General features: G+C 39.3%; 1 protein-coding gene across 1 annotated transcript in view; it reads left to right on the top strand.

Moving 5' to 3' along the window:
- The window catches only part of tafa4b (TAFA chemokine like family member 4b), a gene marked incomplete at both ends in the record, with an annotated part of 37,406 nt that overhangs the window by 15,504 nt on the left and 6,922 nt on the right, over positions 1-14,980 (top strand). Inside the window, one exon of the mRNA XM_080462323.1 lies at positions 12,178-12,302. Coding sequence (XP_080318449.1) covers positions 12,178-12,302 — 125 coding nt within the window. The remainder of the gene's footprint in view (positions 1-12,177; positions 12,303-14,980) is intronic.

Genomic DNA, 14,980 nt, shown 5'->3' with positions numbered 1-14,980 from the left:
GCTTTTGTAGAAATGCCATAGTGTAAATGGAGTTACATTATTGATGCTTGCTGAAAGAGAAGTAAATGGTTAGAGGTCCCATTACCGTCTGCTGCACGGCGGGGCACACATTTTCAAGTGAGCCCCATTCAGAACAGTAATCGTGAAAGAGATTTTTCTTCGGTGTGCCTATACCTTGTATTAGAATTGATAATGATGCTGGGATGGGGAAGGGGGATTTGTGCTGTGGGTATGAAGGTGTTTTGGACATGTACTGTATAAGCGTGTGAGAGGCAGAGGTGAACTTTATACAACTCAGGAGTTCAGTCTGAGTTTAAGTGATGCTCGAGCAAAGAATTCACTGATTCTGAAAAACGTCCTATTTCAATGTTGTTTTTAATTATTCTACTTAATATATATTTTTGTTTTGTAAGTTGGTGCTTAGCTGGTTAATTTCTTTTGCATAGTTTTCGTTTTGTTTGTGTTTGTGTTTCAGTTCATTTACAGCATGTCAGGGTAAGGTCCTGTGTAGGCACATGTGTATCTAATGACCTTTTCTTAATATAAAAAATCTGAGAATCTAAGGGAAAAAAAAATAAATTCGTTAGGCAATATTGTTTAATCAGAAACTTTGCTAAATAAAAGTAGAAAGGAACCATTAGGAATTAACTTATCAAATGGAGAGGTGCTCATTATGACTAACGGCCCCTTACAATGAGTCAAATTACCGATGCATTAACTGTGCAGAGCACATTGATATTAGAGCTCATACACCCAGGACATAATGGAATCACATTAGATGATATAAATGTGGCATTTTGGGTGAATTCTAACTAGTTAATAGAGACATTCACATGTTCTCCCTATGTCTGCTTAATAGTTCTTCTTTTCTGATCCTCCTTGACCCTAAATTACACAATAGAAATGAAATGGATGGATAGATATGATGGATCAATGAATGCAAGGGTGTATGGACAATCACTGTAACCATATAAAAAGGGAAAAGTTCAGAATTTTGTAAATAGTGCAGAGAAGTTTTGCATAAAGTACTAAAAGCGAACTGTATTTATTAGCGTTTGTGTGACTTGGATTCTTTTTGGTACCAGAACAAAAAAGGAAATCTGTCCACAGACACTGTCACTAAAATGTGTTTGCTGGTGATGAATGAAAGGGAGCACGATGACCTGATAAAAACCTTGGTAGATGAGCGGATTTTATTTTTGTGTGTGATGCGGTGACAGACAAACTGTGTTTCATCGCCAGGCCAAAAAATCTTAGTTTAGTGTTTCAGCGTAAATGCGCCTGCTGTTGTTTACTATAATGTCTGTCCAGTAATGTCATGCTTTTTGTCATTTTGTCATTTTGTCAGTCTATTCCCGCATATAATCATTTCTCTGACAGTTTTTCCAATTCACTTTCCACTTGCGCTTTCTCGTTGCATACCTGAGTGTGCTGGCATAAATGTGTGAGCTAGGACAACAGATATGCGGCGCGTTACTAAATCATGGTGGAAAAAGATGGATGCTCCTTTCACCTGCCTCCACGCTGCAGGATCACTGAGTGGAACAGTTACAAAGCCTGAGGGTATTCATACCTCTTGGCCCATCCAGTGTGTTTTTATATGCGTGTGCGTGTGTGTGTGTGTGTGTGTGTGTGCGTGCGTGCGTGCGTGCGTGCGTGCGTGCGTGCGTGCGTGCGTGCGTGCGTGCGTGGAGGTCCATCACATTCCCTTTAAATAATAATGACCTGGGAGCAAGGGCGTGGGACTGCTTGTGACTGGGTATCACGCCCTGCACTTACCACACAGCAGGGGCCCGCATGCATGTGCAAATAATAACACACACACAAATGCATCTACGGTGCACAACGGAGGCGCACACATACGCAAATGCACAAGCACCTGGGAGCACACACACTGTCGCAAAGTAAAACCCCCCCTTGTTCTCCTACTCCCAGTTTGCTGTACTGAGTAAGTTCAGGCAGTTCCTTTGTAAAGTATTAATGGGGAAACACTCCAACATACACATGCCTGAGTGCACATATTGTATTAGCATGACGTGCCTGACATCAAACAGACTCCACAGTACTTTATACAATGGGAGATGTAGTGATCGGATGGATTTTGGTGTATCAAAGGGTAATTTAATATTCCTTATCATTTGACTTTAGATGAAAGGGTGAGAGGTGAAAGAAATCTCTTTGAACCTTGTGACTTTTTCATTGTCCTTACATGTAATCCTCTGCCATTGGGTGGGTGGTCAAGCTAGTTGGCTGATCTGATGTCACATTGCCTGTGTCAGTGTGTCCGAAGAAGAAATCACGTTTGAATAATTTATAATGTTGATCAGAATAAAAAAAAAGACTGAAATAGTCTATAGGAAACAGTAAAATGATTTCAGCCCTCCAAAGCGCCGTCTATGCTGATGCAAACCGTTAAAGCTAATAATAGGATCTAAGAGTAACAATGTGCCCCCCTGTGGGAGATGAAAGCCACATATCCATACCAAAGCAGTAGAAGGTGCAAACTACTGTTTGTTGTGTGTATCGAGTGTGTCAAAAAGAAATAAGTAAAAATCACGATTTTGAATATTAAAGATTGTTCATATTATAATACACACTTCAGAAAACTACTGCAGTACATATGCTGTATGTATACATATAGATACAAACACATCTGGGAAATACACGAATGCACATATGCAGGTATTCATATTATACACATCCATCCTTTATCCAGCTTATTATATTTGGGGCCTGGAGCCAATCCAGTTAAATATAGGTTTTTGGACATGAGGGAAAACCAGAAAACCCACACCTGCATTGAGAGAACATACAAACTCCACTCAGAAAGTTCCACTTTCCAAACTACAACCAAAGATATTCTCACTGCAAGAGCACTGCAGTATGTATTTTCATTTATTTAATTGATGCTGCAATAAGTCCTCATACGTTAGATATATTAGACACAAACTGAAATATTTTAAACCTTTGTTCGCCTTACTATTTCAACTAATAAATCATGAATTCAATCTTAGAATATTAGTATAACTCATAAAATCCCATTTCTTTCCTTCATCACAAGTGTAAAAATACTGGTAGAAGATTAATCTTTTTTTGACATAGTCATTTTTTAAATGCACCTGTATATATACCGTATCGCAGTATACTCATACAAACACACCCACACTAACTTATATACAATGAGCTCATATATAGTCATAATACATAACAAGTATCCATGCATGCTGTGTGTCCTCCAATTAGGGCAGTAAAGTGATTCAGTCATGACAATTATAGAAGTTTCTTCAAAATAGACCAATGGAAGGCCTGAAAATATGGGATGCAGCGTTCATCTTTGATAAGCAGCATGTAATATAGCGTTACATAGGATAACTGAGCTAACATTTTTGGAGAAATAACAGTATAAATTCTTGTCCAGCCTGTCCATCAATTAATGTGTGCACGGGAAGCAGATGGGGAAAACCTGCAGTTTCAATTTTGTCCACTTGATGTCACAAACATTACAACGACACTGCAAGAACTCATCCAGTGAGAAATGAAGCGAGCAGTGTAGGGATGAACGCTCCTGCAGCAGATGTACTTGCTCAAGAGTGCAAAAACAGAAAAACTGCAGCCGCAACTGTCGGAATGCTGATTGACATTTATCAGGCGCATGCTGGATTGACACGCTGTGATCAGCAGGAGATGAGACAAGGCTGTAGGCTGCCTCCTAGCATGAGGCCTCCGCAGACCTTATTTAGAGAACCCCAGAGACGAGGCCGGGACCTGGGGAATAGCATAGCCTCAGTCCTTTGTGTTGCCTAATCACCTGCACCTTAAGCAAAGCACCGTCTAGACGTTTGCCCTCAGCTGAAACCGCGGAGAAAGTTTGCAGGAGAACTTAAAAGGGAGCCATTTTGAGAGCAGAATCCATTGTAATGAGCTGAGAGTAGCTGTGATGAAATGTATGCCTGAGCTGTAAACCTTTTTAATTAGCATACGCACCTTTTATGAATATAAATGTAGCCTTATAATGAATCTGATGCAATTAGAGTATGTCGGCTGAGAGCATCACACATTTCTTCCTGGAAAATGTAGGATTTCTTTCCACTTCAAGAAGTCAGTTCATCCTCACGTAGAATTGTTGAATTTTTTTTGTGAAAGTGTCACAGACGGGTTGTGTAGAAATCGGGCATGCTCAGCCGTTAAAAATGGAGCTTAATAGTTCTTGTCAAGTTCTTTTGAATTAATTTAGAAGCTCAACTCTGTCCATAGGCAGAGTCCAGAGGGAAAATATGGCACCAAATAAATGTCACATTCAATATACAGTCTATATTTATCAAATAAATCATATTCTTCAGCAGATTTATTTCTTGAATTGGATAATTGTTCAATTCATAGGATGCTAACTTTATTAAGAAATTCAAAATAAATACTCTCAATAATTCTTCTACAGTGATGTAGTGGTACTTTCACCTCGTAGAGCAGGTTGTCACACGTTTTAATTCAGGGTCCACATACAACACACTTTCATCTTGATTGGGCCGGACTGGTTAAATAGTGTGACCATGACCTATAAATTTTAACTTTAAAGGTTTTTTTAGGTTTTTTTTCCTATGGGCACAGAGTATACATGATGGAAAATAGGTATATTTTTGAGAAAACAAACATTACTACTGAAAATTACTACAATCTCAACATAAAGCCAATTTTAATGATACCTTCTGCTGCAAAATACCGTGAAATGTCAAGAAAACAAAACTCTTCTAAAGCTGTTCCATTATGCACGTTTTTACAAAATCACAGTGACAGCGTGGCTTTGAGGCTTTGATAGCAGCCAGCTAGTCAGTTTTCAGGCAGATATCTCACCTCGGGTCTCAGTGTGGTGTTGCGTGCGGTACAATTGGCGGGCCAGATTGGTTTTGGTCCATGAGCCTTATATTTCACACCCCTGTCATAGAGAGTCTGTCCCCGGTTCAAATCCAGGCTTACGGTGCGCATGCTCCCTCTGTATGTGCATGGGTTTTCTCTGGGTACTCCGGTTTGCTACCACAGTCCAAAAATGTACATTCGAGGCTGAAAGGTGACGAAATGATCTGTAGGTGTGAGTATGTGTGTTTATAGTCATGGTGTACCCTCCCTTCACCCGTCCCAGCTGGGATCGGCTCCAGTCCCCCTGCGAGAAAGGAGCCGGATAAGACAGTGACAGAAAATGTTTTAAATCTTTAATTCGTTCTTTGAAGCTTAGCAGGAGATTATGTAAAAGAATAGAAGTGGCTGAACCGGGACTCAAACTGTTAGATAGACCCTCTGAACTATGAGCCCTCATAGTTTTCGGCTTTAATTTGTGATAAAATATGAGTTGCCTCAAGAACAAACTGTGCTCCGCCTATGATCCCTCAAACGCTCTTGGTATTTCATGTCTCTATTGAACAAAGCCAATAAACAATCACAGTGCTGCTGGAGAAAGAAATCAAAGCCTTAAGGCACACACTTCTTACAGTTAGGAGTTAGTGAATCTGTGGTCCAATCAATGAAACCGGATTTTGTCTCACAAAAAGCCAAGTGGACTTACCGGAGAGTAAAAGAGGATACATGGTCATCTGGAAAAGGTTGCGTTTGAAAACGTTTGGTTTGCTTTCAGAGAAAATGTTGGGAAGGTTTTACCTTTTCCTCCTCAAGGCACAAGGTACAAGGCAGAATACTCAGTGTGGTCAGAATGAGGCAAATTTAAACCATAGAAAGTAGTTTAAACATATTTTATGATTTTTTTACTTATGGGACCTAAATCAGCATATTTATATGCTGGATTTGAATAAAAAAATCAGTTGGAAAGTCACACACAATTCACTATTAAAAACCAACTAAAAAGTGGAAAGGATGTCTCACTGGACTGTTTACACACCGCAAAGTTGTACTATCTTTTAATATTGCTAAATTTTCTTTTTCTTTTTTTTTTTTTAGAACAAAAGAGTCTAAATATGACTTCCTGGGTGCATTAAACACATGTTTCATATGCAGTAGACAAGACAAAATGCTGAAGTTACCAAACATAGTCAATTGCCTCATTAAGGGTTTAACAATAACTGTTAACTCCTCAGTGAGTGTAACGTGCAACACATTAAATAGACATCGAAACTTTCTCCAGAATAGAGAGGGAGTTGAAATGAAGTTTAGTAGGTTAATTTTATTATACAGTTGTTGACACGCCATTAGAACTGGCAAGTTTGTTTCACTAAAATGGAAAAAAAGAGAGGGAGTCTCTAAATTTATGCAAAAATAAGATTAAAATAACGGATTTCTGCACAGAGCAAAAACATTTCTTGTCTTTCACCGACTTCTTTTAAATTTCCCATTTTTTTGATCGCGTTCAGGCCCTTTCCTACTTCCCAGTTACTCACAAAGTACCATTAACATTTGTAAAATTGCTTTTTAACTGGAGGTGAGGCACCATGTTTCATGTGGGCATGTTAAGCGGTGGGAAAAATGGCTTCAATTGAAAAGATTGTATCATGTGAATTTGCACAGAATAAACAAATTGGTACGGTGACACACTGCGGCTTGACAGGTGGGGATTTGTTCTCGCCCTTTTATTTCCTGGAGGTCTGAGGTCAGCACTGTGCAGTTGGCAGTCCACCAGCATCCAGGAAGTTACTCCGCTTGGCAAAGAAACAATTTGGCTTAAAAGCTTTAATGAAGCTGTTTTGTTGTTGTTGGTGCGTCTTTGTACAGTTGAGGCCAAACAGAATTGTAGTGCTCTGTTATATGAGGGCTGCTCCTTTAAGGGAAAGCATTTACAGCTGTTTCTTTCTGTTTCTGCATTTTGTGCTCAGTCAGGCTACTTGGTTTTTTGCCGTGGTGTCATATTCACTGCATGCACACCGGGATCAATCTTCCCCTGGAAACCTTGGCAGGATGCGAAATAATCTTATTTCCTAAAATAGTGAACCAGTAAGCCTTCAGAACGTATTTTCTCTGGCTAAATTCTTGAATAAGAATAGTACTCTAGTTCTCTCTTTTAACAAGCAGTTGAATGCTTCAAAATGAATCCAAAATGATCATTGATTTAAGCAAATGACACATGTTCAGACACATGGCCTGCTGAGTAAGAATTAACAGGTAGATTTTTAGTGTAATCTAAAACATTCACAATAAATTGTATATTATAGAAATTGTTTGAACAATCACATTCAAAATGATTGATTCAGATATCGACTAGTTTGTGATGAGTAAGCGAATCACTCACTCAATAACCATTCACAATTATTAAAACAAATAAACTGTTTTGATACAAACCAGGGCTGCACAGTGTAATAGTGGTTGGCACTACACCTCACAGTTTTACACAATTTTAAAAACAAAAACATTTAAATTGGTTTGTTTATCCCCAAAACTTTCAATTTGTTTTGGGTTTTGTGTCTCAAATACTTTTTGACAACATTCAGCAAAACGATAAGCAGTCATTTTGAAAAGCAAATATCTCACAAAGCACATAGTACATTATTATTATTATTATTATTATTATTATTATTATTATTATTATTATTATTATTATTATTATTATTATTATTATTATTATGATAGTAATGTATTAATTATCATTTTATTGGACATGCCAGAGAGTGGTGATGTTCTGTAAAACTTTTGCAGCATTTGTGCTGCTTAGTCATTCATCTACCTTCTCCTGCTTCACCCTATTAATTATGGCGGGGCACAGGAGCCAATCCCAGCTAACTATGAGCAATGGCAGGACAGATCGCCAGTCCATCACAGGGCAAACCCATAGAAACAGAGAACCACACACACACTCACATTCACATATATGGGAGTACCTAGAGGAAGCCCATACACACTCAGGGAGAACATTTAAACGCCCCACAGAAAAGCCTGGCCAGTATTTGAACCCATGAGACATTGTGAGGCTGTGAGGCGAGATCGCTACCCACCGCTCCACTGTGCAGCCAGAGAAAGTTTAGATCAGGTTTGTCTAACACATTTTAGTTCAGGTGCCACATACAAACCAATTTCATCTTGACCAAGCCGTACCGGTAAGCTCGTGCCATAATGACCTTTAAATTGAAAGTTTTTCGTTGTTGTGGCGCAGAGTACTCATGATGAAAATGTAACAATTACTACTGGAATCTATCACAATTTCCCCATAATGGCAATTTTAATGAAACCTTCTGGTGCAAAATGCAGTAAAATGTCAGAAAAACGTCTCCTAAAGCTGGGGCATTATGCGTGTTTTTAAAAATTCACCCTGACAGCATGGCTTTGAGGCCAGTTTGTTAGCAACGATATTACTATCTTTCATGGCAGCAGCGCTAATATCTCAGCTGGGCTCTCAGTGTTGAGTTGTGTACACAACCCTGTGTCAGCAGACAACGCTGGTTTAGTAAGTTTAAAAAAAATGCAAATGCAATAAACAGAATAGAAAAACATTCATATAGATAAAAACCTGATAATTCTAAGGTAACATTAGAATTTTAGAGTGATTTATATCACTCTAAAATATATTACAAACCCCTGTCAGCTACCTTCCCATTATAACATAACCAGAAGAAATATGGTCCCAGTAGTGATGATCTCAGGATTGATACTCAGTACTCTCTCATGTTTTTATCGCTGACATGTTGAACTCTGAATGCTGTCCAGTGTGTGAATTATCCATGACATCACAGGTGGCGTTCGAGCCGCCGTCCTTGTCTCAACCTGATGGGCAGGTTTTATGTGTCACACGGTAATTGCCCGAGATAAGGTGCAGAGAACACTAACTCCATAATAGCACTCAAAGGCCATGTCTGCTAGCTCTGTATAACACTCCAGCAGTGCAAAGCGCTGTTGTCGACACCATAATGGCCACATTAATGAGCGTTACACAGCCATTGGTTTTTAGAACCGCTTACGGCCACTGAGCTCATGCATCATAACTGTGTGTTCAACATTACACCCCCTGATGGTCTGGAGAGCTTTTTTTTCTTTAATGTTCAAGTAAGCTTTCTTCTTCTTGCCTTCTTCCCACTCCACTTCAATTTCCTTCTTTTTTTTTTTTTTTTTGGTCTTTCTGTTCTCTTTGTTTAGTCTGTTCTTTCACTGCAAGGTTCAGAGATAGTCATCCTCAAATGTCTCAAGTTCTTCTTCACTGCTCATTTCCTCATTACGGAGATATTTTCCTCGTGGACACCTATTATTTTGATTTGACTACATCCATCCCCTCTCTCTCTCTCTCTCTCTCTCTCTCTCTCTCTCTCTCTCTCTCTCTTAATCTTCACGCAGTGTTATGCTGCCTGAGAGGATTTGTCCATGCTTTTTTTGCATTATTCAGGTGAAAGCCTCTTTTCCTCACAATACAAGACCGTATCTACTTCCTTTGCTGCAAACAATTGTCACCAGAGATCAAAACTTCTTTCTAAACACCGTCAACCCAACAGCTTAATAAAACTGACCAAAAAGAAATAGTGAGCTCTTCTTCTCCTCTCCACATTCTCTTCAGACAGGAAGATGGTAGGATGATGAGTTAGGAGAGAGGGAATTGAGTTATTTTCAGCTGTCAAGCTGCCTCCTGTCTAGACTGCGGGTCAGATGAGCCTGAAGATTTGAGTGTCAGCTGCTAAGGCATGAGAAAACTTTGGGTTTTAACACCAGCTTAACTATAGTTCAGGCTCAGTTCTATACACTTTCTGACATGTGTGGCCCAAAACTCTGAGACTGCACAGGAAAAAAAAAAAATCTAACACACGACAATGCAAATTAAGTTTATATATTTAACAAATGGTCACGGAAGATTTTTATCGTTATGATTTATTTGTCTTAATGGGTGTATCTGGCAATAAATAAACAGCTAACTTCTTGTTGTGCTAGTTAGATGCTTTCAATTTGAATGATCTGGTAAGTCTTTATATCGTCTACGCCTGTGGAAACTGTTATGGTTTTCCACTAAAACGTTTTTGAGACATTTCATAAAAATACATTCTAAAATGTGTGTTTTGATAAAACAATTAATATCTTTAGCCTCCATCCTTCATTACATCCATCCATTTTCTATACCATGAGGGCGGGGTAAACCTGGACATGTCACCAGACTCACAGGGTATACACGCTCTCAAATCCACACCTCGGGGCAATTTCAGGTCACCTGTTCACTTCACATGGATGTTCTTGGACTGTGGGACGAAACTCAGGAGCAACTGGAGGAAAGCCACATACACACATGGAGAGAACATGCAAACTTCACACAGAAAGACCTGGCCGGTTTTAGCACTCATGAAATTGTTGCAGTGAGGCAGCAGTGATACTCACTGCGCCACTGTGCAGCTCCATCCTTTATTTCTTCGCTGAATTCTTTTTGAAATAATTTACGAGGTTTATTCAGTTCCCCTGAAGCTCTGGGGTCTGTTCTGTTCTGGATCCAGCACTTAAGGAAAAGTTGAGCTGTCAGTGTCACTGGCCGTGCTAACTTCATGTACGAAAGGTCACATCTCAGTACATCCATTTCAGCAAATATACTCACTTGTAATAATCAAGGTTGCACCTTATGTTTCCATCATTAGGTACTAAGTGGAATTTTACCGGTGGGAAAGACGGTATAAGAAACAATGAAAGTGTCACTGGTCAGATTGCTTCTCAAAGCAAAGAGGAACTTTCTCGGAACCAAATCATGATTAGACTAAAGGTCTCTCAGGTAATGTCTGGTCTGGCCACATCACCAGAAGATCCCTTTTCTCTGAGAGAAGTTTCATCAGAGATACAAAACAATGTTGTATGTCTGAACTTTCAGAGGACGAGTGGCAACTCTGAACTGAAAAACAAGGCCAGATGTGGCACCAACAGCAAGAGGATTAATTCTCAAGATGCAACATTGTTGATTAGGTTATTCAAGTCTACACAGCTGCACTGAATCAACTCCATTCTGACTATCATTCTTCGGAGACATGCTCCACCCAGCTCATGATTTATTGGAAGTTACACAACAGCATGAAAATGAACTGAAACACACTTATAATAAAAGAGCTACTAGCACACTGAAAACAATAAAGTGCTGCTGTCCAACCCAAACCATCCTTTTGAATATGGACAGAGAAACCTGTGGACCAGTGTCGGATCTTTCTTAAATAGTGAAGGTAATCAGATGTTGATGTTGTCATCTGTACAAATTTAAATAGACTGTCAAACAGGAGCATCTTCCCTCAGGGAATGACTACTTCCCTCCTTTAGGAGTGATTACTTAAATTACTATCCTAAGAAAAGGTTTTTTTCATCACAAACATCTTTATTCAATGGCCAGTTTTATTGGGTTAATCGGAATATTGTGTTAAATCAGAGGATTTGTTAAGTTCTACTTTACCATTATACCACATTTAACTGAACTCAGGTTTTGATGTGAGATGTGAGAGCCAACTGTTGCCTGCTCTTCATTCCCTTATTGTACTATAAACAAAACAAAAGGGAAATGAGTAACAGTGTTACCAAATTAGTAAAAACAGTACGTTTCTTTTATGAAGCTGCTATACACATTCACAGAAATGCAACACTGCACACAAATGAATATTTTTCCTTTCTTCCTCATATCAGTGAAATTTTGCATCATATTTCCAATGTTCTTTAAATTGTCAATTTTTCCCCATAACCTATGGGTGTAAAGAAGCATCATCATCATCATCATCATCATCATCATCATCATCATCATCATCATCATCATTATGATTATTATTATAATGATGACTATTATGATTCTGATTGTTATTATTATAAAAAATAGTTTATTATTATTATTATTATTATAATAATAATAATAATAATAATAATAATAATAATAATAATTATTATTATTATTATTATTATTATTCACCATCATCATACAGCTCATATAGTTCTTGCACAATTACGTTGACCATAGGTGCTATCTATGGTGCTGATGGTGAGGTGGTGGAATCAGCACCATGGACAGAGACTTACAGCATTCTAGTCACTGTATATATTCATTTTTGTGGATTTCTTTTTTTGTTGTGAGTTATATTTGCACTAATAGTTTGGTTAATGTATATCTGAAGATACACATTAGTTTGTGCCAGTGTGTTAGTGCTGAGTCGATGTGTTTTCTCGTGATTAATGTTGTTGTGCTGGTGGTGCAGTTCACCTTTTGCTCTTCGTCTTATGATCGCTTCCTCTCTGAAACCTGCTGTGTTTACCCCCCTCCAGCCTCCATCGTGGCCCAGAAGTGGTGGTGCCAGATGCAGCCGTGTATGGATGGAGAGGAGTGTAAGGTCCTGCCTGACCTCACGGGCTGGTCCTGCAGCACTGGCAACAAAGTCAAAACCACTAAGGTGAGAGATATCGTCACTGTTAGTACTTGCTGCTTGGCTCAAAATCTTTTGGAAACAGAACTTATCTTAAATTCAATGTGTTTTGTATTTTATAGAAAAGATCTTTCCTCATTTAGTGCCTGGTGGATATTAAAGATGATGACAATTGTTATTATTCACACTGAGCATGTCTGTGTATGAAATCAGACGTCTCTGAAGGGCTTACCAAACAAATTAAAGATAATCTTGTAAACAAAGGTTGTTTGGATTCAGATTTAATCACCAATTTCAAACATCAATAAAAATTACAAAGAGAATTGAGAGCTAATCAACAAACAAACCCAGAGAGGAGAATTTTTATTTTTTATTTTTTGTGTGTAAAGCAGCTATAAATAATCTCTTTAGGGGAGGTTTGCGGGGAAACACAAGACCTTTGTACACACTGTCACCCACAACAACCCCTGTGTGATGCCATGTAAGCTGACACTATTCATATAACATAAATTGATTTAAATGACGGTCCTTCATGGCCCTTTGTGAACTGTTGTAGTGTGAAAGTTAATTTGCACGCCAGACAGTGTGTGTGTGTGTGTGTGTGTGTGTGTGTGTGTGTGTGTGTGTGTGTGTCAGAGTGCATGTCGTGGGAAGCAGCAGGTGCGGTTTATTTACAGGTGAAATATAAAAAGAGAAACAGTTGGAAGAGAAAGCGGCACAGGCGCCGTAAGAATAATTGCTCAAGAGATGACATAACAGCACAACATCTGTCGCATTCATTAGAATGCATTATGGCTGGAGCCTTCCACTGAGGCTTTACAATTAAGAGTCATAATTAAATTGGTGAGTGGGGTAGACTGAGCAACAGAGGCACTGCTGGGCTCAGTCACAGGCAGTGGAATTAATGACCCTGGGCCTAACACCAACTCTGGGACTGATAGGTGCAATTATCCTCATTCTGGTGCATGTTGCCGTCTCCCCTCCCTCTGCCTGTTTTCTGTCCCTCCCACCCCGGCTGACTAGGTGATCAGCTGACTGCATCGCTGGACATTAATTGTGCATTTGCAAAGTGCTTTGGGACTGGGGAGCAGTTACTTGGAGACTTGGTGGCAGATGTCATTGAAGATGGTTGCAATGAGACATCGATTCCCTGGCAACCGCTCACACAGCTCTGCTCTCTCACTTTCTCCGTGTCTCTCTCCTTTATACCGGGCCTCTTATTCTACCCATGACCTCCTTTCACCACCTCAGCATGTTATTCACCATCATGATCTGTGTCTGTCCATCTTCCTTTCACTCCCACACAGCGTAGGCATGCTGCAGAAAGACACATAGATTGCCTGAGCACTGTTTAACAAGGAGAAGCAAACACACCGCAACATAAAATCTATGTCTTTATACGTCCCATTTCATGCATTCGACTTTAAGGCTCAAATGTATGAAGCACTTAAACAGGAAAGGGGAGATTTTTATGTATAAGGTTGTCTGTTTAATGTAAATGCACACCGACATTGGGTTTAATGGGAAACAAAGTAATTACATTTTCTCTTATGGACCTTCAACTTACTCCCAGGTGTAAACAAACCATTACAGCTCCATGACTTGTAGGATACAGTTCCAGTCGTCGAGATTTTGTCCGTCTCTGCAATCAGTGAAGCGGCTCCACTGCAAAACCTCTGTTTTTCTTCCAATGACGGAGACAGAGCCAGAAATAAAAAAGGAAATTGTGTGATTTTAAATATCCTCCTCTGACCTCTCCTCGTCTACTTTCAAATAGAAGCATTCATCCAGCGAGTTTGAGGTGATGCACCGTGTCACTTCATGTAATTGCACATCTCCGTGCCACTGAATTCTCTGCTCTTATGGTGTGTTATTGTTTCCTTTTTTCAGGTCACCCGATAGCAAGAGAGCCACCGAGTCACGAGGAAACCCGAAACTGTCCGTATGGAAAGGATGGATGACTCACACGTATTTACTGTACGATGGGGAAAAAAGATCAAGGAAAGGACTGTTGTCAGGATATCCATCATGAAACAATGGGATAAAATGTTCTCATCACAAACTATGTACACTTGGGCACGTGGAGCCACACATACAGCATATAGGCTGTGCTGGTTGTTGAGACCAATGGACTGCGATCAGGGTACAACCGGACAATAACAGGGCTCTTATTTTCAAATAATGGAGAAAAAAACAGACACTGATTAAGCATTTCAAAGTATATATATATATATACACAAAGTATTTGTGGAAGAATGTGAGACATGAAGTAAAAAACTGTGTTGGTGGATGAGGTTCAAGACTGTTGTCAGACTTAAACTGGAAAGCAGTGGCGATGATTTGGTAAGAATGAAACGGATAGCAGCTCATAACTAGCGAATAGCAAATTAGCATCAAATTGCTCTTGTGGGTCAAGTCACTACCATGAACACTGTTTGCGGGAGTCATTTTGCAGTTCCTAATTGGGGAATTGCAGTAGGATCATAACAACATATTAAAAATTCATGTAAGATATTTGCACTAGTTGAAACCATTGGGGAATGTTTTGTTTTTCTCGATATTTCCCATGTTTTGCTGTGGATGTCACATGAAACTGAAGGTGAACATTTTGTAAAATGTCAAACACTTGAAGTAGATAAATATGTATGTCACAGCCCTCTAATTCTGAGTAGTTATTGGTTAAAAATGGCTCAGACTACAGAGCA

Source organism: Lipophrys pholis (genome assembly GCF_963383615.2).
Source record: "Lipophrys pholis genome assembly, chromosome: 4".
Taxonomy (NCBI): Eukaryota; Metazoa; Chordata; class Actinopteri; order Blenniiformes; family Blenniidae; genus Lipophrys; species Lipophrys pholis.
Note: the sequence above shows the minus strand (reverse complement) of the source record. Positions and strands in the feature narration are given on the sequence as shown.